Consider the following 27935-nt stretch of genomic DNA (forward strand, 5'->3'; position numbering starts at 1 on the left):
CCAATTTTACAAGTTCTTGACAAATAAGGAAATATATAAGCACTAGGATGTTCGCAAGGAAGTCGTAGGAATAAATTGGAATCACTTTTTCCAAAGAATGTTGATAATTTTTGCATCCGGCCCCCAAGACCCTTTATCCGGCCTTGTATATACTATATAAATATATACAAAATATAAGTAATATAAAAAATTAAATTTAAATTTGTTAGAGCAAATTGTTAGCGGTTAGAAACAAAAAAAAATAATTTCAATACTACATAATTTTAACTTATTTGTTAAAATATTTATAAATTGTGTGAGTTGGACAAAATGTAATGTAAATCTTGTCGTAGAAAAAAGAATTTTCAATTTTGACTATTTCTAAGTTGATTAAGTAAGTTGATTTCTAAAATGTCTTTTTTACCACATTTAGTTGTATAGTACAAAAAAAATTAAAGTTTTATAAAAAGATATTGTGAAAAACAACAACAAAAACTTAAGTCAAAAGGAAAACAAATTTTAATAATTCAATTCCTTTTTCTTTGATCTTGCAAAAAATAAATACTAGCAAAAAGCCATATAATAAAATAATTCGAGAAAATAAAAGATATAGACGTGAAATCCAAAAAAAGCAACAACAAAAAAAAACACGAAACAAACACGAGAAAAAAACAAAACAAAAAAACACCGCGTTTATGCTTTGACACTTCAGATAAAAAATAAAAAATTGTAGTAAAAAATAAGCTGAACTTATAGATTTTTCAGAGAGATTTTTAAATTTTTTACAGACTTGTACTTGCATTTAATTAATTTAATTTAAAAAAAAACAGTAAGATATAAATGAAGGCACTAATAAAAATATATTGACGAATATTTACAAAAATGAACACATGTAGAAAAAAAATTGCATTTAACGTCACTGTGTTTTACGCGCGCTTAAATATTTACGTTTTAATATTTAGAAAGTTTTTCGATTTATATATATTTTTAAAAGATTACAAAAAGTGAAAAAAAAAAGTTTAAATCGCTTTGCGCATATAAATTAGTACTATATATAATAATTTAATATTTGGTATCTGGATTTTTTATATACATATAGCTATAAATTTAAAAATTCAACGGATGTGCGAAAATAAATTAAGTTCCGACCTTGACTCCTAAAATAGAGACGTATGTCATAAACTTTAAAAAAAAAAGGTTACAATAAAATTTTAAATTATTCAATTTACCTTATGCGTATGGCTCTTGCTAAACGTATTCCAAAAACGCAATGTTTCATCGCCAGCGCCAGTAACTACTGACTCTCCATCCGGAGACATAGACTGAGTAACAAAGAAATTTAACTTAACCTTTTTTTACATTAATAGTATTAATAAATAAATAAATGAGGTATTACCAAGTACAAAACTCGAAATGTGTGACCAGTAAGCTTTGCAACTTGGGTCAAGCTTGGATATCTCCACACCAGAACTTGATTTTGTGAATAGCCGTGGGTACTCACCTAATTTTAATACAATATTTAAAAAAAAATTCAAATAAAAATATGAAAAACTTAATAACATAACTTTAAAAAATAACTGACCAACTCATTTGAATGCTTAGACCAAGCCAAGTTGCAAACCTAAATATTACAGTAAGCACAAAATTTAATTCACTTATTTACTTTTATAATTATAATAAACAACATATATATAAATAAATTTTATATATATAAATAAATTGTTGTTTATAATATAAATAGTTGTTTATAATAATTTAAAAAAGTAAATAAATGAATTAAATCTTAAATAAAAAGGGTGGGTTATACTATTTAAATTTTTAAAAAGGAAGGGCATGGAATTTTTTTTTTTTTCAAATATCACGATGTTGAAAGATAATAACGGCTTTTTTTTAATATATCTTGTGGGACTCACGGCTTTTGAAAAATGTTAATTTATAAAACCTTATTTTATAAATTTATAAAAATGTTTCTACAATTCATAGCGAATGAGAATTCAAAAGAGAAAAAACAAAAAATATTTAGAAATAATTCAGATGCAAAAATTCAACATGAACTTTTAATGATGCAATTCTTAGAGCTTTAAATGGGCAGTAAAATTAAGAAAAATGATTCATAAAAATTAAAAGTTAAAGAAAAGCTGAATTTCGATATTTCCATAAGAAATTGTAACTTTTTTTTATATAAAAATTAATAAAAACTAGTTTTATAAGATTTTGCAATTGAGCATTCTTCCAACCTAATTAATTAATATAATTAATCATAAATCTATATAAGAATTTAATCTTAGACATTTTAAATAAAAGTTTAAAAAGCTGTTAAATAATATTCTTTTTTTACTGTCACATTGCAAGTAGTTAAAATGGTTGCCAATTCAAAGCCCATGTGAAATTAGGGTGGGGCAAAAAACAAAAACTTTCAAAAATTGCCTAACAATACCTCTAAATGAATTCTATATAATAAAATAATATCAGAAATGAAAAAAAATATTAGGGATCCTGTAAATGTTCCCATGAAAAAAATATTTTAATAAATTTAAAAAAAAATACACCTTTTTTAACTTTTAGATAAAAAGCCATATTTTTTATGCAAAAGATCCATAACAAAATTTTTTTTATGAAAAAATTATTCTTTTTGAAATCATATTATGTAATGAGCAACTTAATAATAGTATTAGTTTGCACAGAACTTGCGGCACCATATAACCCAAGTTAATGGCGAGAAAGAGTCACAGCACTTTTTAATTATAAGAAAATGTGAATGAAAGTGTATGCAAATATCTAACTTATGTTATATATATCTAAATATATAACTTCAAATTATGTAATGTTAAAACATATATCAAGTTTTACAGTTTTACTTTTACTTAAAAGTTGCATTGCAGCTACATCTCCTTAATTTTGATTTATAGCACTTATTTGCTGTTTTATAGAGTCTTTTATATATAAATATTTCCAAATGAAGACAAATCTTCAATATTATTTCAAGACAATGCTCCATGCCATATTGCACATCATACCAAGGAATGGTTGGTAAAAAATAAAGTCCAAATTTTAGAATGGCCAGCATAGTTGCCTGACCTTAACCGTAGAAAATTAATGGGTAATGCTTAAAAGAAGGGTCAGGACACATGGGATCACTTCAAAAAAAACATTTTATAGAAGTTATTGCTCTTAAATGGGCTAAAATCACACAGGCAGATTGTGAAAAATTAGTTGGTAATATGAAGCAAAGAATTACAGAGATGATAAAGGCCAAAGGAGGTGCAATAAAATATTAAAATATTAATATATTGTTTATAAAATAAATACTTTTAATGAAAAACACGCTTATTTCACTAAAATCAAACTTAGTTGTATATTTTCAAATAAGGGAAAGTGGATTTTAACTTATAGCCTCGGCTGTATATAAAACCCATGTAACATGTATATGTGCGATGGTTGTCTATTTATAGCTAATGTAATATGTCAAATGGTTGCTCATTTAAAGCTGACGAATATGCAGAGGTGAAAAATAACAAACTACTAACAAACTTGTGTTACTGTAATTGAGTAGTTTTTTTGTAAATTTTTACTTTTAAAGTATTTTTTTAAATGATTACTTTTACTTAAGTATTTTTTCTTTAAATATCGTACTTCGCTACATTTAATCATATACGTTACTGAGTAAAAAAATTTAATGTGTATGAGTATTTTAAATTCACAAAAAATATGATTTAATTTTTAAAGTTGTTAAAAATTAGCGCCTGTTTTATAAAATTGTTTCCTTTTTATTTTCACTAATGTTTTGAATCTGAAGTTACAAAGAAATTAATAACCTGCCTCACTTTTGTTTCAAATTTTAATCTTTCTTTTAAACTTTTAAAAGAAACTTTAAAACGAAGGTTTAATGTTTCCATTTTATACAAAGTACTATAAAAAACATGAAAAATAACTTTATTTTTCATGTTTTTGCAAAAAAAACATGAAAAAATATATACATTTTTATTAGTAATATATATATTTATAAATAAGTATATTTAAATATATTTTTTAGTTATTTTTAATTAATTACATATATATATATATATATATATATATATATATATATATATATATATATATATATATATATATATATATATATATATATATATATATATATATATATGTAAATTATGTTAGTGTATTTTACAAATAGAGTGCTCCATGTTCTTAAAGAACAGAGCAATAATAAATTAGTAAAAACACTATATATATATATATATATATATATATATATATATATATATATATATATATATATATTTATATATATATATATATATATATATATATATATATATATATATATATATATATATATATATATATATATATATATATATATATATTTATATATATATATATATATATATATATATATATATATATATATATATATATATATATATATATATATATATATATATATATATATATATATATATACCATCATTTTAAAGATGTTCCTTTTACATGCTTTTTGTACTAAAAAAAAAATTATTTATTCAAAGCATTTTTTTCATATATGCATTGCCCGCATATCTTATCAAAATATAATGATAAATTTGCCAATTCTATATGCTTCTGCTAATTTTGCAAGAACTGAAAAAAAAACACGCTTTAACTGATAAAATGAGTATTAATGACTAACTTTAATAGAATTAAAAATAGTAGTTAAATATATCAATTGTAAAGATATACAGAAAAAATAGACCACCTTGTTTATGTTTTGTTATTTGACAGGTTACCTGAAAATGATTGTTAAAAAAGTAGCGCAGTAACTTTTATTCTGAGTACATATTTAATGAGCTTTTTACTTTTACTGGAGTAAACACTTTGACAAGTAATTTTTACTTGTACTTAAGTAAAATTTAACTCAAGTAACAGTACATTTGCTTAAGTACAAAATTTTATACATGTATTTGTCACACATCCATTTGACATGTATTTGTCACACATCCATGTGATATGTATTTGTTACACATCCATGTGACATGTATTTGTCACACATCCATGTGACATGTACATGTCCAAAAAATATCAAGATACCAAAAAATGAAATATTTTTTCTATAAGCTTAAAAAAATAAAATCGGTGACAAAAGTAGATTACAAATACAACTAGTTGATATATCAGAGACTAATCATTAGTAAAATATTTCAATGCAGATATCATGGGACTAATTTTAAAGAAGAAAAATGCCATATGTTTTATCATCTTTATAGTATCATACTCAAAATTTTAATCAATCATTTTATTAGTGAATATTTTTTTAACACATGATGAAAGTGGAGTGCTGTATCTCTTAATACAAATAAAAAAATTATTTTGAGTTTGGCATTACCTTGTTATAATTGATTTTAACTTAAATTGCAGTAATTAGTTGTGATCAAATTTGATCTATTTTTTTCGCCTCTAGATTTTATAAAATTCATCAAGCCTTTCAAAATGTTTTAGATCTTTTTTGCTGATTTTCTTTGTTTTGCTTCTTTACAAAAAAGATCAGATATACCCATTTTGTTTTTATTATTACCATAAAGTTGTGAAAGTTAGTTAAAAAAGTAGAAAACAGTTGTCACATTGTTAAACTAATAAAAAGAGGATATTTGTTGATAAAAGGACAGCATTTGATGAACAGAAGTTGATGAACAGCATTTGATGAGAGTTTTTGTTGATAAAATGAGTTATGATATTAACAAATAAAAGGACTATGAATGAATTATTAGTGTGAATAAAACTATTGGAGTGACATAAAATGAAATAAATAGGAGAAACAATTAAAAACTATAAAACATAAATAAAAACCTGGGAACCAGTATCTACACATTGCAGCTGTTGAGTATTTAATGTATTCCAAAATCGAATTGTCTTATCTTGTGTGCCTCCTCCACTGGCTAGCAAACCATGCTAAAGAAAATACTTTTTATTTATTTTAAACTTTAAAATGAAAATCATTAAAAGATTTTATACATTTAATGCATGGCTCAAACTGCTAGACAGACAAAATAAATTATATACTTGATGGGGTGACCAAGCAATAGCTTTTACAGCAGCAGTGTGATCATTATACTGTTGGAAAGGGGTTGTCAAAGATTGATTCCAAACAAGTAACTGAAAAATATTTAAAGATTCTTTAATTTCTAATAAAAAATAAGCCTTAATGATTTAAAACCTCATAGCTCTACTTCATAATGACGTAAAACACAAAGTATACAACTAAAAAAAAAATCATAAAAAAACTAAAAATCAAATACTTTATTATCATTTCCACCAGATGCCAACAGTTGCTTGTCAGGTGACCACTTTAAACCACAAACCTAATAAGAAAAGAAAATATTTTTTGTAAATTAGAACAAATATAATTTAAATGTGTTAGATTGATTGGTAAATTTCTTTATTTCTTAGCAGTTTTCTAACATGTAAGAAAAAAAACTTTTTTGATAAAATCTCAAGATTTATTAGTTGTTTTTTTTTAATTCACTTTTCTAAGGCTAATGCAACCTTTAAAGTTATTGAGGTTACTGTTTCTGTTTCTAATTATTTTTATTTTTAATTGTTGTTAAAATCTCATTTAAATTTTAGGACTATAAATGATGAATATTTATGAACAATGCCAATGTGCAAAGAGACATGAATATTAATGAACAATGTTAAATTGCAGAGTAAAATATGTGTCTTATTAGAGCTCATAGTAAAATCCTTATGAATTGGAGCTCATAGAAAAATACTTAATACATAAATGTTTGCATTCTAAAATGGTTGGTATGAAGAACTAAAATCAATTTTTGAATTGATTCTAATTTATTCAAAAAATCATGATTTGTATTCAGAGAAGTTGCCACCTCAATTGTATATAAAATTTATTTTTTACCTCTTGACGATGACCAACCAATCGCTTTTCAGATGTTGTTGGACATCTAAAATATATTAGTTTTCTCAAGGTACTTGACACTTTAACATAATAAATGTAACTAAATAAATTCAAAAAAAATAATTTCAAACCTGACATCACGTTGAATGATATTCCGGTCTCTACTACCCGAACAAAGGATATCATTATTCCATGCTAAAGATCCTAAAATATTGTTAAATATGTTTAATACAAAAACTATTAAAAATGTACAAACACATTAATATTGTATTAAAAGTTATGTTTTCTCAGAGTTGCTATACCTGCTGATTACAAACAAAATGTATACAAAATTTAAGGTAAGCATAAATTATTAATCATTCCTGAGCATACATGTTTACTTGCGGTGGAACCTAAACCATGTATTTAAGACATGCAAACTCCAAAAAACAATTGCACATTAAAACCGTTATAGTGGTAATTTTTAAATGCCTAAAGTTTATAAAAAAAATTATAAAAAATTGTGATAATGTAGCATCATCTTAAGTAGATGTTTTCATTATATACTATGACAAACCATTTTCATCAAATACTATGACAAACCATTTTTATTAAAGTTTTTGTTAAAAAACTAAATTTAATTTTTTTTGAAACAAAATTACAACTAAATAGACGAAAATGTGTAAACTTTTCTCATGTCTGGTTCAAGACACCCAGAAAACTAAGAAAAATCAGCTTCCTTATAAAAAAACACATTTTTTCTTTGATCTCTTAGGAAACATCTGAGAAAATTTTAAAAAATTTTAAAATCCGTAAAAAAAATTCTCTTATGACTTAAATATTTTTAACATAGTAACTATGTTTACTTTATGTCTGTGAAATTAAGTTTCACTTTGATATAATCTGAAAAGAAATTTTTTTAAATTTTGAAAATTTGATTTTCAAACTGAAAATTCTATTACATCTAAAATATACATATTTTCTTCTAAAATAAAGTAAACATAGAAAAAAAATTACCAAGCATTAATCTAGAATATTTTTTTTTAAATCAAAACAAATTATATTTATAAAGGTAGTTTTGGGTAACACCACTCTAAACGCCTGGTACTCTGGAGAAAAACATAGATAACGGTAACCTTTATTAAAACTGCTGTCTAGGGAAGAATGCACAGAGTACTGCGACAACACAAGTGATGGTACTATATTGGAGAAACCCACATAAAGTACTTTAATACAAGTGATGGTACTATATTGGAGGTACTATACAAAACCAGTGGAAATTTGTTTAAGTTATTTGATACACTGACATTAGTTTTATGCAAAAAAAAAAATTATATTTGTTTTGAAGAAAAATAAAAAAATTTATTTGTATAGAAAAAACTCACCAACTCTTGTTGTGTGACCTTGCAACACCTGGATTCGTTTTGAAACAGCAATATCCCAAATTTGAATGTATCCTTTGTGTGTACCAACAGCCAAATGATTTCCCTAAAATTATATACCTTACTTAGTAAAAAACATATAACTTAATCAAAAAATCATATATTATAAAAAACATATAATAACTATGCACAAAACTATTCTACCTTATCATTCCAAGCAACAGAAGTAACAGGATCACCTTCAGATGATAGATCACACAACTTGGTCACCTTATATGTTCAGTAGTAAGTCATTTTAAATTAACTTTGTAATATAAAAAAATTTCTTTTATTAACATTATTATTAGTAGTATGATTTATCACTTCACTATAAAGCATACCTGACTGGTATAAGCACTCCAAAGATACACACAAGATCCCAACCCAACACTTAAAATATTTTGACACGACCAGTCAACCAAATTCAAGTAAAAATCATCCTAAAGAAATAATATAATTTTAGAAAGAAAAAAAGTATGGAAGTACTTAATTACAACTATAATACTTACTTGTAAATCAGGTGCATCAAGAACCTTATAAGGAACTTTTGGTATTTTGCGAACTGCCTAAAAGTAAATTTTTTATAAGCAAAGGTTGATTTAATTGAATTAAATAAGCAGTAAACAAAATAAAAATTGAAATACTTTATTAGCTACATTGTAATTATAAGCATAAACTATAAGGATGCGTTAAACAGTAGTAGTGTGCTCATTACAGCAGAACATTTAAAAAAATTGCTTTTACCTTTTTAGGAGATCGTAGAAGTCTGTGGCTAAAGAAACAGTATTAATTACTATAATAATATTTATAATTGAACTATTTTTATAAGCAAAAAAAAAAAAAAAACCTGTTTGTTCCAATAGGAGATATAGTGTAAGGGGATGAGATATCAATTGAATCAAGTAAATATTTGCGTTTATTAGGAGCTCGACTCTAGTAATAATAACAAATTTTGATACAAATAATGGTGGAAGTTTTTGCAACATGAAACAGCTCATAAGAAACTTACTTTAAACAGTGAACGCACGTGCTTGGGAGTAGACAAAGCATGGCGTTCATCATTTTCATCCTAGAGTACAAAAAATTTCATTTTAAAAACATGAAGTTAAAATTATTTACAAAAACCAATTAAGTATTTTTAAAAAAAAAACAGTATATGCTGAAAAAAAAAACAGTATACGGTGAGAGTTTCAATCTCGTCTCTTAAGAGTTCATTTCGAAGAAGTGAATTATAGAGAAGAAATTCTAAAAAAGATTAAAATATTAAAAACAAATATATAAAAATTAGGAATAAAAACTTTATTCATAACAACAACATATAAAATACAAGTTTTATTAAAGAAATTATGAAAATCTTATTAAAGAAATTATAAAAAATAAAATTATATTTTGCTGTACCTTTATTTTCTGAACAGGGAACATGGTCTCTAAAAGATAAACGAAAAATGCCATATTTAGAAAGTTTTATTTCTTAAAATAAATCATAAAATATCTACTATATAGTAGACAAAAGTATCCTCAAAATCCTCATTATTTTTTATACCAAAATTAAAAAATAATAAGGATTTTGACAATGCTTTTGATGCTCTTAGTGGTATAATATACATATATATATATATATATATATATATATATATATATATATATATATATATATATATATATATATATATATATATATATATATATATATATATATATATATATATATATATATATATATATATATATATATATATATATATATATATATATATATATATATATTTGAGAGTTTATTTAAGGAAAAACAAAGTAAATATTTGTAAGAAATATTTACTGCTAGTTACATAATATATTACATAAGTTATAAATTTTCAACAAATTCATAAACTAAAAATGTTCAATGATTTTTTCAAAATCTACACAAAGTTTTTTAATGTTGATAAACTAAGGTGTCCCAAAAATGTTTTTGTTTATATTATTTACATTTGTCTGGTAGGTTTTATAAAATATACTGTTTATGTTTTTTACATTTGTCTGGTAGTTTTTATATTTTTGACATTTGTCTGGTAGTTGTTTATATTTTTTATATTTGTCTTGTAGATGTTTATATTTGTTACATTTGTTTGGAAGCTGTTTATATTTTTTTAGGTTTGTCTGGTTGCTATTTATATTTTTTATATTTGTCAGGTAAATGTTTATATTTTTTACATATGTCTGGTAGATGTTTATACTTGTTACATTTGTCTGGTGGCTGTTTATATTTATTACATTTGTCTGGTGGCTGTTTATATTTTTTACATTTTTTACATTTGTCTGGTAGCTGTTTATATTTTTTTTACTTTATTATATTACAAACAAAATGGCATAACTTTTCTTTTGCTATCAATTTATAAGAACTGGCATGTTAGCCAATGTATGCTAAAGGGGCCTGCATGTTTCAAGATTATTATATTTCTATTAGCAGTAGTCAACATTAAATATGGAAAGTTTGATTACAAAGCCAGTGAAGACTTACTTGACATATTTGGTAAATTCACTTTCAATTGAAAATGAATATTTACATTTTATTATATGAAAAATGTTTTAATGAATCTTAAAACAAGTAAGTTTTTAACTAATTTTATCAAATTTATGGATGGATATTTTATCAAATTTATGGATGAGGTTAGTAAGTTCTTTTCTGTTTCCTTTAAATATCAAAGTAGTGATAACAATTTTTTTTACAAAAACACCAAAAAAAATTATAAGAATTTAGAATAAAGTTTTTTATTTAATAGACACCTCTACTAAAAATGTTACAATTTTATTATCTTTTTAAGCAAATAGTGGCATCGAATTTGAGTTTAAATTTCATTTCTGAAAAATTGAACAATTAAAATAAAATATTTTATTGTGCCGTTGAAGTAACAGATTCAAATAAAATAACAAATTCACATAAAATGTCTGATTTTCCAAAAAATTTATTTTTTTGAAAATCAGTTTTTTTTTTTTTTTTTTTTTGTGACTCTTTATGAAGATTTTATCAAGTAACTGATTTCAATTGCTCATATGGTGAGCAATTGAAATCAGTAAAGAAAGTAAATAAATATTATAAATTGAAATCAGTAAATAAACAGTATAAATAAGAAAAAGATAAGTGTTGATAAAACAATGGCTACATTAAAGTCTTATTATACACACTTCAGAGAAAGTCTTACTGATATGTTATACTCACTTTAATTTTAATAATTGCTGATGCATAAAGTCCAATTCTTTAAAACCCAGGCTAAGCATGTAAAACAATACTAAGATCACAAGATGAGACAGCTGAACTCAAATTAGTCTCACAAAGTGTAAGTAGGTCTGGTGAACTTTGCAAGAGATAAGACTCAATAGAAAAAAAGACTACGAATATTAGTGAGTAATAGATTTAGAGAACTTGGTGATGACAATGGCTTTTTGTGTCTTATAGTTTTGGTACTTTAGTTATATTTTTGGATTTGTTAAATAAATTGACTCAGATAGTGAACATATTTTGATTAAAGTGAATAAATTTGATTAGAGTGAATATACAAGTGAATACAGTAAAAAAAAAAACAATTTAAATTTGTGTCTAAATTTTTAGCAATTACAGAACATCAATTATCTTATTATTTTGCAGAGATGAAATTTAAAAACAAAGCCTAAAATAGTTGCCATTCAAAACTTCTGTATAAAAATTTTATACAGCATGAAGCAATTTCTTTGCATTTGTTACTTTGAAAACTTACAAAATGCCAGTAAAACTCATACCAACCATACCATAACCATACCAACTTTTATACATTTAACCTAAAAGATTTGTACCCCCACTATTTTAGATTAACCTTTTTTTGATGTTACGTATATGAGAAACTGCATTTAAAAGTATTTTAAACACTAAAGCTAATTGTGTTACTCAATGCGCCTAATGAATGGTGCAACAGGAAAATTTGCAGAAAGAGGCAATCATCTTAGGCAAAAATCTTCTAAATTTGAGTGTCAAACTCCTTTTTTTGTTAAAGGAGTTTGACACTCAAATTTAGAAGATTTTTTTCACAAATATTGAAACAAGTCATTGAAATCAGTTAAAACATGATAAATATAAATACACAATATTTCTACATTATTTTTGCAATAATTTCTTACTTTGTTCCAGATAATAATGCAGGATCCACATTTTCCTAACATAAAAACATAATACTATTTTTATAAAAGTAAAATTATATAGTTAGAAATTTACCAGTCAAATTGTTTGATTAATTTAAAACAATTTACAAAAACAAAAAGGTTCAATTAATTTTCTTACATTTGGAGGCGTTGAAAGAAATCCTTTACTTAAGTTAACCACAGCTCGATTAGGAATAAATCTAAAACAAGAATACAACATACAGATTAGAGGCAGAAAAATGCTTTTTTATTTGTTTGTTTATTGTATTTTTTTAAATAAAAGTTAAACTCTTACTCTCGAGTCCTTAATACAAGGGAGGGGGGAGGAGAGAGGGGGGAGGGGGAATAAAAGGATGGGGAAAATTTTAGTCCAGATCAAACAAACGGAGGGGGGGAGGGGTTAATAAAAGGTGGGGGGAACTTTTTTACTTTACAATATATATATTTATTATAAAAATGTTCAGTTTATAAATCTGAACTTATATTTATAAAAAACACGCTTAAAACTATTTTTAAACAGCTGTTTTATCATAATTTCAATAGGATTTAATATGCTGATATAAGTTTTATACCTTAGTGAGAAATAAACCAAAAGCTCATTTTCGACAAATTGAGATTTATTAGGCCAGCAATTTTTAAAGCCTGTTTACGCTGAAAGCTTTAGTTTTTATCAGTTACTGATTGAATTATTTTCTAATTTTTAAGACCAATTTTTTTTTTTTTCTTAAGAGATATAAAGTTTTTGCTGACAACAAGTGAAAATTAATAAACAGGGGTGTCTTAATAAGCTTGGGGTGAATGGGAAAATTTTCCAAAAGTTAATAAACATCCCTCTCCCCCTTTTATTAAGGACTCGAGAGTAAAGGTATTCTAGTTTTATGTCTTAAAGCAGTACAGGCTAATTTTTATTTCAAATAAAACTTGGAGTTTCTTATTTGAATCAAAGTATTTAAAATGCATTAATTATCTATTGTATTATATATTATCCACAATACTCTTGAATATCTACATTCTCAAAATTATCAATTCATTCTTTCGCATTCTCCTGAACATTTGAGCTCCATTTGAAATCTATCATTGCATTTTTAAGCAAATAATGTCAATACTGAAAGATACTTTTATAATACAATAAAAGGCTAACTAGTTTACACTAAGTTACCTGCCTTCATAAAATTTAATGCGAGACAGTCTTTCAAATCAAGTATACATTAGTAAAATCTGCATAGACGAGCCTCTTTAGAAAAATCCTGCATGGGCTTTTTGGAGATCGCCTCTGAGTGTGATGAGAGTGTGAGTCCAAAGCAGAAGTATGAGATAAAAGATTTAGAGATGTTGCATAGTCCAAATCACTTAAAGGGAAACTTAAGGGAGGAGAAACTGAACACAAGCTATGGTTAAAGATAAAACACAAATTAAAAAGTGAAGGTAAGTGACTAGGATTGGCTGGAAAATATCTGAATAAGCAATTGAGAAATACAGAAGTTATGAGCTTTAGTGCCAGCAGGATCAGTGGTGTTAGGGCCAAATCATTCAGCAAGATAGCATTAAAGTCACCAAAAACAACATTATTATCTGAGAGATAAAGAGAAAGGGTTTAGTCAATTTGATTGTAAATTATATCTAAAAGAGTGCAGTCATGAGAAGGATAATAATATAAAACAAAAAGAAAGGTGATTGAGTGAAGTGGTGCTAGACAGAAGCACCTAAAAGATTAGTCACAAAATTAAAATTTGATTTCACTGCAGATAGATGAAATGATGCATTAGTATATGTCCAGGTCACACATGTGATTATCGAAGTATTTGCAAATCAATGAATAATAACAGTCAAATATAAACTAGTCTCACAAAGAACAAGTAGGTCTGGTGAATTCTGCAAGAGGTAAGATCCAACTGGTGAATAGTTATTTATACTTATTATATTATAAGATAGAAACAATTGGTGGCGAGGGTTTTTTTATATAATAATTTTAAGTACTTTAGCCATGCTTTATATTAAAGAGAACTCAACTCAATTATAGAGCATGCTACCCTAAGCAATCAGCTATGCAATCGCCTCACTCCTGCTAACTAACTTATAAAGTTAGCACTTAAATTCATAACTAAGGAATTCTATTGTGGTCTCAATGCCCACCAATAGCACTAAGAGGAATATCATTCATGCACAAAATTGCACTTTTAATACTTTGATGTTTTACACCTGCTGATGAAGTCAGCCTATTTGAAAACTAACACAGATTTCAGAAAACCTTACTACCAGTTGGCTTCAGAACTATTTAACTAAGTCTTTGAGCTGAACCCACATTAGAAGATGACAGAAAGAGTTGCATAGCTTCTATCAAAAAGGCCTAAGATGAGTATTTTATTGAGACACTGTTTCTATTCAAAGCCCTAAGGTACTTAAGTCAGTTGATTACTTGAATAATGGGGGTATAAATAACCCCTAGAAATATTGTATTATATTATAAAGAATTTTATAAGGATAAGTTTATATACTATAAACAGATGTTTTTACTTAATTTAAGTATTTAAGTCAAAGTTTATTTTACCTAACCTTTGCCTAGAAAATTAAATCCTGCAAGGCAGCAGGATATGGGGCAGTATATGTCACCAGAAGCAGGTTGATAATGATGATCCTTTTGTAAAAAAAACTTCTGTAAGCAGTACTTTAACATATTGAACATGAAAAACATATTATCTATTTGAATACTGGAAATTAAGGTGAATGGTAAAATATACAGTTGTAATTAGAAGGTAGTAACTGACCTAACACTACACCAGAGGTTCAGACAGAACACAAACATACATACATGATAAATAACGGAGGAGTGAACAGAGTAACTAAGACACCTTTAACTATATAACAGACAAAAGCAGATACCACTGTAGACATGACAGATATGAGATAGCATTTGATAACAGGAAGTTCACTTTTAGCCTTTGCTTAGAAAATGAATCCTACAAGGCAGCAGGACATTCAACAGGTTGTAATGGATTACATAATACCATTAACAGGGAGATCATGATGATCCAAGTCTGACCTAACCTAAATTAGGGCCTATATTCAGCAATATCGACCTAACTGCCTATATAAGAGTGTCTGAGGTCAGCAATTATTTGACAACCTTGTTTCTATATTATTCTGGTGAAACCTTTGCATTAAAAATTTTGTGCAGAACTTATGCCAACCAAAAATAATTTTTTTTTTTTTTGATTTGGAGAGCTGCCTAATGATTTTTATTGTTATTGTTATTATTTGATACATTAAATATATTATATACAATACATTGACTTTATAGATATTATTATAAATTACATGTAACGTTTATATAAAAGGAACAAATATCTACCTATCTAACCCAGCATCTTGCAACCGCTTGGTAGGCGTTACCTGCCCAGGACTTTTTCCAAATGGTGAAGACTAGGTAAAAGTTAAATCTTTAATAAAATTTGAATAAAAAATAAATGATTTCAAAAAAGATTAGCAAGTTTACATAAATGCTATATATATTATATAGTGCCAGTGCCTAGTAAACATCCGAGCTATAAGGTTTACTGTCTTTATTGAAACTACCAACTTGTTGTGTACCAACTGATTATAAATGTTGAAGTGCATATAAGCATGTTAATAAGTCAAGAAAGTAGTCTGACAAACAGGATAATAAAAGTTATATGCAACCTGATTAAGTCATTTTAGTTCATAAATCACTAAAATGGATTACTTAATAGCTCTCTACTTCATACTATATCTTGAAAAATCTTGAACAATCTTTTAATTTTAGAATTAAATTTCTATATGATTAATGTAAATAAAAAACTATTTAATAGAATCACAAATAGTGTACTAATAAGATAAATACTGTTTATGTCATACAGCTCTAATATTATATATTGTTTAATATAAATGGTATTTTGTATATCAGCTACAAAATACAGCAAACTGTTTTATGAATGCATGTTCACAAAGCTCTTTCACAGAGTTTGAACAATACTATCTGTTTAGAATATTTAGAATTATTCTTTATTTAGATTACTTTAGGTATTTTACAGAAGATTACTATCCAAAGTAATAATAACAGTAATATCCAAAATGTAAAACTGTATACTGTGTAAAATTTTGTGCTTTTTACACTATAGGAGCAAACTAGCTTAATTACAAATCTGTTTAATAGTTTAATAAAAATAAAAAAATGACTTAAAAACTTTAATAAAGACTAAATATATGTATGTATATATATATATATATATATATATATATATATATATATATATATATATATATATATATATATATATATATATATATATATATATATATATATATACATATATATATATATATATTTATGTTTATATATATATATATATATATATATATATATATATTTATATATATATATATATATATATATATATATATATATATATATATATATATATATATATATATATATATATATATATATATATATATATATATATATATAACATTTGCACAAACACTGGCTTAACTGGAGATTGCTATAAACACAGAATAGCAAAAATGATAAGTAAAAACAAAAACAAGATTTTTCAGATAAATTTTTGAAATAAAAGTGTTTTGCATCATAATCAAAGTTGGAAAACTTAAAAAACTAATAACCAGCTCAATGAAATTGTAGCTCAGCTTTTAATTATGCTAATAACCTCATGGTCATTTGCTACTTTTCTGTAAAACTTACGATGGAGTAGTTATTCAACCAACTCATTACAGGTGACCTTTATCAGAGATATCATGAAAATAGTTAAATGATGAAGAGTATAAAAATGTTAAACTAAAATTTGTTTTACACCAACATTCATTGCTTGCAAAATTACCATCACAATAACTTAAATAAAGTACTATCTTAATTATTTTGAAGTATTTCCAACATTTTTTTATTGTGACTACACACATATTATACTATTTGAACATTCTTAGTGTAAAATACAAAGAGAAAAAAACAATTTATATAAATTTTCTGACTGAGTTTAAGTTTTTTATACCATTAAGTTATTTAAAATACCTTTAAGTTAAAGTTAAGTTAAAATAACTTCAAGTTATTTAAAATTCTTTGACTGAGTTTAAGTTTGTTATACCTTTAAGTTATTTAAAAATTAATGCATATACGCTAAAATAAAAATGAAAACATCTTAACTTACAATTGGACTTTTTGTTGGAGTTTTAATTCCATTAACTTGTCTGAATAAACGTTGTTCATAAGCCGGATCCATTTGATTGAGAATACAAAGTTTCAAAATAAGAAATATAATTGTTTGTATGTTTAAATTAAGAACTGTTAAAAAATAAATAAAAATTAAAAAAAAGTAACTCTTATATGTGTATACATAAAAATTTATGAGTTATTTAGAAAATATTCTTTAGTAGCTCTTTGCATTCTTTTTACAGCATAACATTTGTAGATGTTTTTTTACAATATTTGACATATAAAACAGACAGGAAATTATTGTAAACATTCAATATATTTTATATCCGGAGGGATGTTCTATTAATTACAAAAATTAAAAAAATACATTAATTAGATATTACCATGTATTTCTATTGTTTTATATTTGAATACTGTCGTTTGTTTTTTGTTGTTGTTGTTTTTTATTACTGTGTTGTTATTTTTCTAACTTTATATTTTTACTTTTTATAAAACAAACGATAATATATATGTAATATAAAGTAAATAGAAAAAAATACATAGGTCAAGAAAACAATAAAATTAAATAAATTTTGAACATATATAAATTATAATATAGTATTGTAAATGCAAACTGTAAAAGATAGCTTGTGTCAAACACTTTTTTTTTAATGCAATTTATAGTCCATTTAAAAAGTAGCGGAGATCAAAACAAAATTTGAAAATTTGAACTTACGATCAAACCGAAACACCAATTTTTAACGGTTTTTTTAATTAAAATAGTTTCGAGTGATTTCTGTATGATTGCCAACATCTACGAAAATACGCAATATCTTAAATTTTAGAAATTTAATATTTATTAAAGTTTATTAACCAAAAATTGAAAAATTACACACTTTATTATAATTTTACAAAATTAGGTTAGATGTCACTCATAAAGTTGAAAACTAGTCATTGGAGTTACTATAAATCACTATAAATGCTATAAGCGCACAGTTTTATCATATCGTTAAAAAAAATTTCAAAACTAGTTTTTTTTTTTATCCAACTGAAGCATATATAATAGATTATCGCATATAGTATATATTATTTACATAATAGATTATAGAATATTTGTTAGAGCGTATCTCCTAACTCACGGGAAATAAAAATGTATTTTTTGATAATACAGGTCTTATAAAAAAAATGAGTTTGACTAAATACAATTGAAGGGCTATTGTTTTAGCCATGTTATCCAATTCTACCATAGAATTAAAGTTTAGAATACACATTTAAATTCTCAGTTAGTAATTTTACAATAACCTCAGCTTGTTCTACATATTGTAAAATGTTTCCGGTATATTATTATTATATTATATTAGTATATTATTATTTTAGTATTGTTGTTTAAGTTATTATTTTAAGTTTACGAGCTTTAACTATCGTTTACTTTTTTTATATGATGATATCAATGTAGATAACAACGGATATTTTGATAAGCAATAATAACAATAATCACAAAAATAATAGCAATAATAATAACAATAATAATAATAATAATAAAACTTTTTATTCTTACTTTTTATTAAAAAGTCTATTATTATCTTATAGAACTATTTTAAAATCTTGAACCATCACTTAATCTACGCAACAACAAAACATATTTCTTATATTTATAAATACTTTTAAAATGTGTTCATATTTACTGAAGTTAATATTTATAAGCCATTCCAAGAAGTAGTCAATCTCGGGATGATTTTTCCGAATCCAATTTAAACCAAACAAACTATAACTATTAAAGAATTAATATAGTAAAAAAAATTTTTTACTGCACAATAAACTTTTTGCTATAATGTTAATAATAATTTTGTTATAATGTTAAATATAATCTTAACATAAATAATAACATGTTAATAATAACAATCTTCTCTTTACTTCATTTAGAAAGAAAAGATCTTCCTTTCACTTAAAAAAGATATTGAATATTTTTGAAATCATTTTTTAGGCTAGCAGGTGTTAGAAATATTGTACATACATTATGTCCTATTTACCAAATCATTTTGAAAAAAAGAACTCTTGAAAATCAGGACCTAAATAGTCATACTTGAGTCTTAATTATTGAATTTAATTTTTTTTTTCTCTTGAAAAAGAGCAAAATTAAATATAGTCAAGCAAAAAAATATTAATTATATAGAAGCAAAAAAATATTAATTATATAGAAGCAAAAAAATATTAATTATATAGAAGCAAAAAAATATTAATTATATAGAAGCAAAAAAATATTAATTATATAGAAATTACCACAGCAATGCTAAAAATGATAGCCTTAGATAAAAATAAAAAAAATATACAAAAATACAGCACAGTTTCATCGAAATAATAAGATTAAAATACCATTTTTACCCCAAAACCCAGCTGTTATCGTTTAAAGTCATGCCAGTAAATTTGGCGATAAAGTTAAAAATTTCTTTTTTAGAACAGTCATTGCACTATACTAAGGAAAATAGATGAAAAGGAGATTAACCTCATCAACTTTTTTCCAGTGTTTGGAATTATATAAATGTATGTTATGAGGTCAAACTCGGGACAAATTCAAAACTTTGGTCTAACTTTTTTGATCCTTATAGTTACAGGGCCAAGACATGGGTTGTTATTTTTTTTTAAAAAAAAGGTCCTTTAGAAAAAAGTGTCTCCGGCACCCCAACCCCCTCCCTGGTGTTGTCGGCTCTGGGTTAGGCAGCATAGTAAACATTCAACTGCTCTTAGAACAAAGAAATGACCAAGCAGCCATAGGCAAATGTGATGCATCAATAGCAACTCATGAGCGACTTATTAGACTGAAAAGCTAAAAGGACTGTCTACAATTGAATGCGTTAGTGCAACATAAAAGAATGAATTTTTGTAAGAAATTATTCTCTTTGTATTCTATATACTTAATGTTGAAAAGATTTCATATTGCAAGGCAACAGATAATTTTCATCAAAAAGGTTATATAACTTAAATAATAAATTTAACTTTTTTATAGTTCTTAGTGTAATAACTTATAATTCGAACAATGTAGATTACGTCACAAAATTTAGTTCGTTGCATTACAACTTTAATAACAATTACCAGCAAACATTAAGTTCGAAAATAAACTTTTTGGAAAAAAGGTTTGTCTAACATAGCAAGGTTGTGGTCTAGAAACTCACACTTGACGTATTTCAGCTCACAAAAACTGCACTTAGTTACCTGTTAATTAAAATAAGCAGTTATTGGACAGCGGTTATTTTGAGCTGCCATGACGCAGTGGTTAGAGCGCTTGCTTTAAAAGCAAGAGATCCAGGATTTGATGGAAGCTCTTGGGAATATTTCGCGCCATTGGTAAGAAAGAAAGCGTGAGCTTCCGAGTTAAATGCTTATTTGCAATGCTTTGTGACAAGACCGTTAGGTTTTCTTGGGTCACTGAAAACAAAAATCATCAAAAAAAATTATTATAATAATAATGAGTACTCTCTATTTCTTCGTTACGTCACATACCAAAGTATAAACATTTTTTATGATTTTTGAAGTTTTTTGACAATCCTTAAAATAGGTTATTTCAAAAAATTATCCAATGATTTTATAAAAGATTTTTTTTTATTCTATCTTGCAAACTCTTTAACTGTACGCTACGTTACATTAGAAATAACTGGTATAAAAGTAAGAATTTAAAATCAAAAACCAAGAATTTAAATGTCAATTTTTCTTTTATTAATTACGATTGTAAAAATTTTTTCTTTACTAACTGGCAAATACATAACATTATATTTAACTAACTTCAATATGTCAAATATGTTCGTGTATTTTATAAAAACTTATGATGTTCCGTACGAGAATCATGAGTTTTTGTAAAATACACCACCTGTTAGTGATTTGAGACAAAGAACTGTCGCATACAACATGTTATTGTAGACGTTTATTATAATTAGGGTTTTAGAATTTTTTTTAACAGTATATTTAATATTTAATATATAATCATACTTTTGTATAATTCTATCAAGTTACCCTGCTGGCGCTATTGCAACAAACAAGTTAATAACTCAGATACGGATCAACAGCTTCATGCATAGTTTTTATCATATTTTTATAAAATACTTTATTTTTATAAAATACTTTATGTAATAAAGAAATTTCTTCCATAGCTCAAAATGCAAAATTAAAATTAAGTTAAATAAATAAATGCGAAATTAAAAATAATGATAACTAAGTTAAAATCGTAATAATAGTTAATAATAATAATTTTTTTATTATTTTAAACTTCTCTAAATATGAAACCACGTTTAGAAAGCTCCATAAAAATAGAAGTCATTTAAAATGCAGTGCATATAGTGTGCTTCATTATCTTGCAGATTTTATTTATTTATTTTTTGGCTAGAATGATATTTTGTTTTCATATACCATTCCTGATCTTGTCTTGTCTTTTCATAAATTATTGATGACAATGTTTAACGAGCGTCAAAAATGCTTGGAATTTACTCAGGTGGTACTTAAGTATGCATAAAGAAGCAATGAAGCTTCAAATTTTGTTTCAGAACTTTTAACGCCAGATAGATTTAGAAATTAAGTCCTTTTTTTAATGAAATTAAAAAATATCTTTCAGAAAAAGAACAGGTGTTCCAATGACAAGTACTTGTTTCAAAATAAACTATGCGAAAGAGGTAGTAATAACCATAATAGAAAAATACATTAATTCGAGAAAATTATTAAGAATTTATCATAACTATAGTCACTTATTTGGCCAGAGAATTACCCAGCAACCCAGCATTACCCAGCAACTGTTTTTTTTAATTAAAAAAATCCGGGTTTTATACTGTGCAAGACTTATGTACAATAAACGTTACATTTCTAAGTAAGCCATGTTATACTTACAAAAAGTTTATCGGCTCACGGTTGTAAGCAAAATATTTTTGGAAAAATGAAGTTCTGATGCACTGTCAGTCAATCAAAAGTACATCTTTAACATTTAGATCGCAGCAGATACAACCCTTTAATTCTTCAGGCTTATTTGGTGTTTGACTTACGGTTAGTTACGTTTATCCTGTTTGATGAATCAATTCCAGCAGTTGAATGATAAGCATAGGTTTTACAAATGGTTAACATTAATAGAAAAATTATTAAGTCTGGAAAAGCATTTTTTTATGCGGAAAAAAGATACTGATGCTTAGCTGTTGTTCTGTTTTCACAACTTATGATAACAATTTTAAAATCTTTGATATACTCTCATTATAGCAAATGAAGAAGAAAATATTATTTTTTTTGAATTAATTTAAAAAAAAAATCACCAAAGAAGATCAGTTTAAACATTTATTCTGCGGACGCACAACCATTTTAAACTGTTGAATCACAATTATTCTTTTAAATAAAAGTTGACCAAATACAAAACTTTTATTTATACAATAGCAGTAAACTCTTTGCATTTTGTCCGAATTTGTTGATGACTTTAAATATAAAATCATTTTTCTTTTCAAGAGTCATCACTCCCCTCCCCTTCGACCGCAATTGTTTTCTTGTAGTTAGGTAATTTCAATTAAGCATCTAAACATAGACACCCATTAAAACTTGGTTATTAATTTTCCCGTAGAAAATCAAGAACAAAGATGGTAGCTGCTCCAAAACGTACAAGTAATACAAAGTTTGTCCTATGTATCAAATAACTGTTCTTTAAAACATAAATAAGATATTTTAATAAATAAAGTTTTTTTATACCACTTTTTTTTTGATAAATACTCTTGCAAAAAATAAAAAGTAAAATAGATATTAATATCTAATCAAGATATTAAAAAAAATCGATAATAACAAAATCAATAATAGTAAAAAAAAAATTATTGGTTTTTCTATTTATTATCCTTAGTTATCTAAATTCCATTTGACAAAAAATTATAACAAATGCCAATATTATTAACAACGTTTTTATGGAACCATTTCCTAAATATGTGATTCATCATTTCTCTCGTGATTCGTTGATTTTATTTTTATCTTTTTCTGCATATAATGCATTGAAAATGATTGCTGCTACTCGCAATGTTTAAGATGCTTTTTGATATTTTAATAATTTAATTTTGCATACTACTTATTTCTTATTGCATTTTCGGTTTATTTTTGTTATTGTGGAATTTATGTGATTACTTTTGTTTTCTTACCATAGAAACAGAGGTAATTTTAGGGGGAAAAGAACTTGTTTTAAAGAATCGCTTCCCCCCCCCCCCCCTCATTTTATTCGTAAAATCGCCTCTGCCTAGAAATTATTTGTCACTTACGCTTCTGGAAGCAACAAGTTTTCATTAGCAGACATTCTGCATATTGATTTATCTGTAAAAAAAGAAAAGTTATATAAGTAAAAATTTATATGTATAAACTGCATTTTGTAATTATAAGTAAATATAAGATTGCACACTTTTATGTGCATTTTAACCTTCTGCGTCATGCTGCTACGAGATGTAGTTTGTGCATCTGCTTTAGTTTTTGATTAGGAGCAGCTTTATAATCTAGCTAGCAATATTGATTGAATAATCAAGCAACATGGTTTTAATAAAAAACAAGCAATATGGTTTGAATTGAAGTACTATTTTGGGATTCAAATAAGCCACTGGTTGTCACATGAATTCTACAAGGTTAATATATTTGCGTAGACAAATTTATTACATTTAAATTATCAACAGCAATTTGTTTGACTTGTCTATTGGTTGCATGGTTTATATAGTCATGGCCTTTAAAACTCATAAATATTTTATGGCTAAATACTGTATTTAGTAGAGTTATTACTGGGAGCAATGTTGCAACTTTATCATAAATTAATGAAAAGGTTTTGAACACTTCATATTTAGAGAATACACGTCTTGTATGGATTTTTAGCCAATTAACTTGTAATCGCAAAATTGTAAATATCCAACGATTTCCTAAATAACAAACTAGTGCTTACTTTTAAAAACATCCATTGAAGTCTCACATCCATTGAAGTTAGTGAAACAAAGGCTAAGTTTAAATTTCTTATAGATCATACATTCAAGTGGCTCGTGAAACGACAAAGTAAGAAAAATTTTAAAATATTTAGATGATAAAAGAAAGTCTTTAACAAATTGATATAATTTATAAATTATAATTTATATGGACGTAGTTGCTCAATATACTATCAACGTTTTAATAATTTCAATTAAAATAACAATCAAGATTCGGAATAAGATTAGATACAGCAACATCTTTGACGCCATGTACATTCAGATAGAAACAATATTTTGTGGAATAACGTAGTTATTCCATAAAGTATAAGATTTGTAGACCAATTATGCTGGAGTATATAAAAGAAAAAAAATGGTTCCAAAATTAGGGAGGAAATTGATAAGAAATTTTTTAGTTCATATTTTGCTAAAATTTACATTCCAGGACATAAATATGTTTTGATCAACTATAGTTTTGTCCTTTTAATTATTGATGGGAAAATATTAGTTTACATAACGGACACTTCCTCGATACAATATTGTTTGAATTTTCAAGCTAACCCTAACCCTTTGTCACCATAACCCTAACGCAATGAGCAATCTAAATATATATATATATATTTTTTTTTTTGAATTTAGGTACTCCAAGAAGATCTTATGGTCTTGTTACAGAGCACCGCGGAAGTGAACAATATTTAATTAGGGAGTTGTTTCAGATGGGCAGGCATTGTGCTTTGGCATTTCACACTACATGCTATGGTTAGTTTTTTGTTTTACAAATGTCACATAGAATTGAAATAAAAATTCAGAAATTGAAAAATTAAAGATCAATATTTATCGAGATAAAAGTTTATTTATTTTAGGGTGCTTAAAAAATTCGATTTGAGAGTTTGTGAACCAAAAGCAGGAACAAGAAATATCGGAAATTTATGCCGACAAGATTTTTCTGATTTTTTTCTATTTAACAAAACTTTAAAAATTAATGAGGAAAATATTATCAGCCCAGAAAAAATTTTTGTAGTGGCTTTGCAGTGGACTTTTATACATATTTTAGGCGCTTCAGTGAAGTTTTGCTCATCGGTTACTTAGTGAACTATTAGTAGCATTCGCTATTAGCGACCAGCCAATAACTTTCCAGCATGTGATATAGTGGCTAATCATAGACTAACCACATTAGCGGTTGTCACTATTGGTTCACTAAGTAACCGAGGAGGAAAACTACAGTGAACCGTTCAAAATGCCTATAGAGGTTCATTGAGGTCAACTATTGTTTGCTGGGAGGTTACATATAATAAATGTTAGAGACATAATATTGATTCAAGGTTTTAGCTTCCATTTACTAGAGTATTAGAACATGCTGGTGAAATCATCATTAATTCACCAGTTCCACTTGGTTTAAAGGGAGATGAAACAACTGAATCCTAACATAGGAGTTATAAATTTGACCGTAAACACGATACAAGGAAAAAAAGCAGAGCAATGAACTTATTTGACATCTTCATTTGAGCAACACATACTTCAAATTCCCTAATTAGTTCAATTTTTATGACTAAAGGGTTACAAAATAAGAAATTTTTGAGCACACCGCAAAATGCAAAACGTTTTTTAGCAGTTTAGAACTGCGATAGGGAGTTCATCTGATATAAAATCAGATGAAATTAATGACATTCGACAAATTATATTTAAATGTTAACAATGTGGTCGTAAATTGAAAATTAGATATAGATGCAGACGAATAAAGTTTTGAACTGTATATAAAGTATAGCTTTATAGTCGTTTGTCTATTATGTATGTTTGTTAAGTTTATATTAAAATATAAAAATAAAACATTTTAAAAATTGCAGTGATTGAGCTCCTATAATTGGAGTTGAATACAATAATAACCCATAAAGTTACCCTACCCCAACCAAAAGGGTAAAGAGTTAATAAATTATTTTTTCTTTACTATTTTGAACTAAGTTTAAAATCACTGACAGGTTTTAATTTTCATCTATTATTTCGTTAGAGTTTGAGCGATTTGACAGTATAACGTTTTTACCATCCCTAAAATGAGGGGGTTATAAAACTTACATGATCATAAGTTTCAAACAATAAAATATTATTCAATGAAAGTTAAAACCTGTCGATGTGTTTATATTTATTAAAAAGTATATTTTATTAACTCATTGACTTCACATCTTGGGTGGGGGAGAGCTAAACTTTGCACCTGATTCCCTTACTTGCTGCGTCCATAACTTGGTTCAAAGACACTAATAAAAAATATCATATTTTAAGTTTCTAAGGCTTTAAAGCTATTTAAGGCTTTATATCAACATAAATACAAGAATTATATTTTTGGCTACCTATTTTAATGAGCTGCTATCCGTGAGCACTGTGCAACTTACTTGTAGTTGGCATTGCGCGTGTTTGACTAGATTTGTGTTCCATTGATCCACCTTTGGTCTAAACAAGCCTTATGTACTCCTCAAAGTTTGTAAAGTTGTTTACTTAATTATTTAGTTATTTAGTGTTATTTTTTTTATTATCAGACAAAAAAAACTTAAGAATGTTGTCAATCAGAAGGTTAGACCAGCTAGCTAAAAAAATTTGCAGCTTTTTCACTGTTTTTTTTTAATTACTCTATTTGATGGCATAGTGGATTGTTCTCTTCCAGATAACTAATATCAACAGAGATTAAATACCAAGATCCTCAAAAACCGGTTCAATTCACATGGAGACAAAACCAGTTACCGCGGACTGAGCATAGGTGTTTTGGAAGAATGAAAACGTAATGTGTGAAAAGTAAATGAAGTTGAAAGTACGTCTATTAAAAGAGCACATTTATTGTCTCATTTAAGAAATTTAAATTTTTTATTTCATTTGCAAACAAATGTACTGTAATTAAATAATCTTGTTAAGTAATCTTACTAATGCTATCTTGTTAACTAATCTTACTAATACTATCTGAGTAATGTAACTTATACTTAAGCTTTCATTTTAAGTTTTTTTAAAAAATTACTTGCTGCGCAAGGTATTGTGCAACCATCTTAATTACACAAACCAAATGCTACTAATATACCAACTCGACATCAACTGTATTTCATTGCTGAAATATTTAGCGCAAATTGCGATTAGCCCTACTGAAAATCCAATTGAATTGTGCCAACTAGCATATGTTACCGACCTAACTGCAAATCCATTGCGGTTAAACCAATAATATTGGCTACTTGGGTTACGATTGCGCTTTCAGTTGGATCAGTTGTATTAAGAATTGTTTTAAATAATTATAATATACAATTAACGAACTAATTTACTAAACTATTTTCGTAAATAATAAGTAATATATTTACAAAATTCTTACTTGTGATTTTTAAAATGTAGAAAAATTTTGCTTTTATTAAGTATTCATAAAAGAGCAGTTGAAGGTTTAAACA

At 25.9% G+C, this 27935-nt stretch overlaps 1 protein-coding gene across 2 annotated transcripts; it reads right to left on the minus strand.

Moving 5' to 3' along the window:
* Positions 1 to 480: 480 nt before the first annotated feature.
* On the minus strand, positions 481 to 17771 carry LOC100203201 (fizzy-related protein homolog). 2 transcript variants are annotated; one of them, XM_065801675.1, is made up of 22 exons: positions 17604 to 17770; positions 15773 to 15843; positions 12563 to 12623; positions 12403 to 12437; positions 9670 to 9698; positions 9452 to 9516; positions 9281 to 9340; positions 9119 to 9204; positions 9016 to 9043; positions 8781 to 8837; positions 8613 to 8711; positions 8437 to 8502; positions 8236 to 8338; positions 7003 to 7075; positions 6872 to 6917; positions 6255 to 6317; positions 6019 to 6111; positions 5806 to 5907; positions 1562 to 1600; positions 1376 to 1480; positions 1209 to 1301; positions 481 to 1136 (listed from the first exon to the last, which is right to left on the minus strand). In XM_065801675.1, exons 1-22 carry the CDS (start codon positions 17673 to 17675, stop codon positions 1095 to 1097), a joined length of 1488 nt encoding a protein of 495 aa, XP_065657747.1. In that variant the 5' UTR covers positions 17676 to 17770; the 3' UTR covers positions 481 to 1094. The 2 variants fall into 2 exon arrangements, with proteins under 2 accessions (XP_065657747.1, XP_065657748.1); XM_065801676.1 differs by lacking the exons at positions 5806 to 5907; positions 6019 to 6111 and having other exon boundaries at positions 974 to 1136; positions 17604 to 17771.
* Positions 17772 to 27935: the final 10164 nt, after the last annotated feature.

The sequence above is a fragment of the Hydra vulgaris genome, chromosome 07 (genome assembly GCF_038396675.1).
Source record: "Hydra vulgaris chromosome 07, alternate assembly HydraT2T_AEP".
Classification (NCBI taxonomy): domain Eukaryota; kingdom Metazoa; phylum Cnidaria; class Hydrozoa; order Anthoathecata; family Hydridae; genus Hydra; species Hydra vulgaris.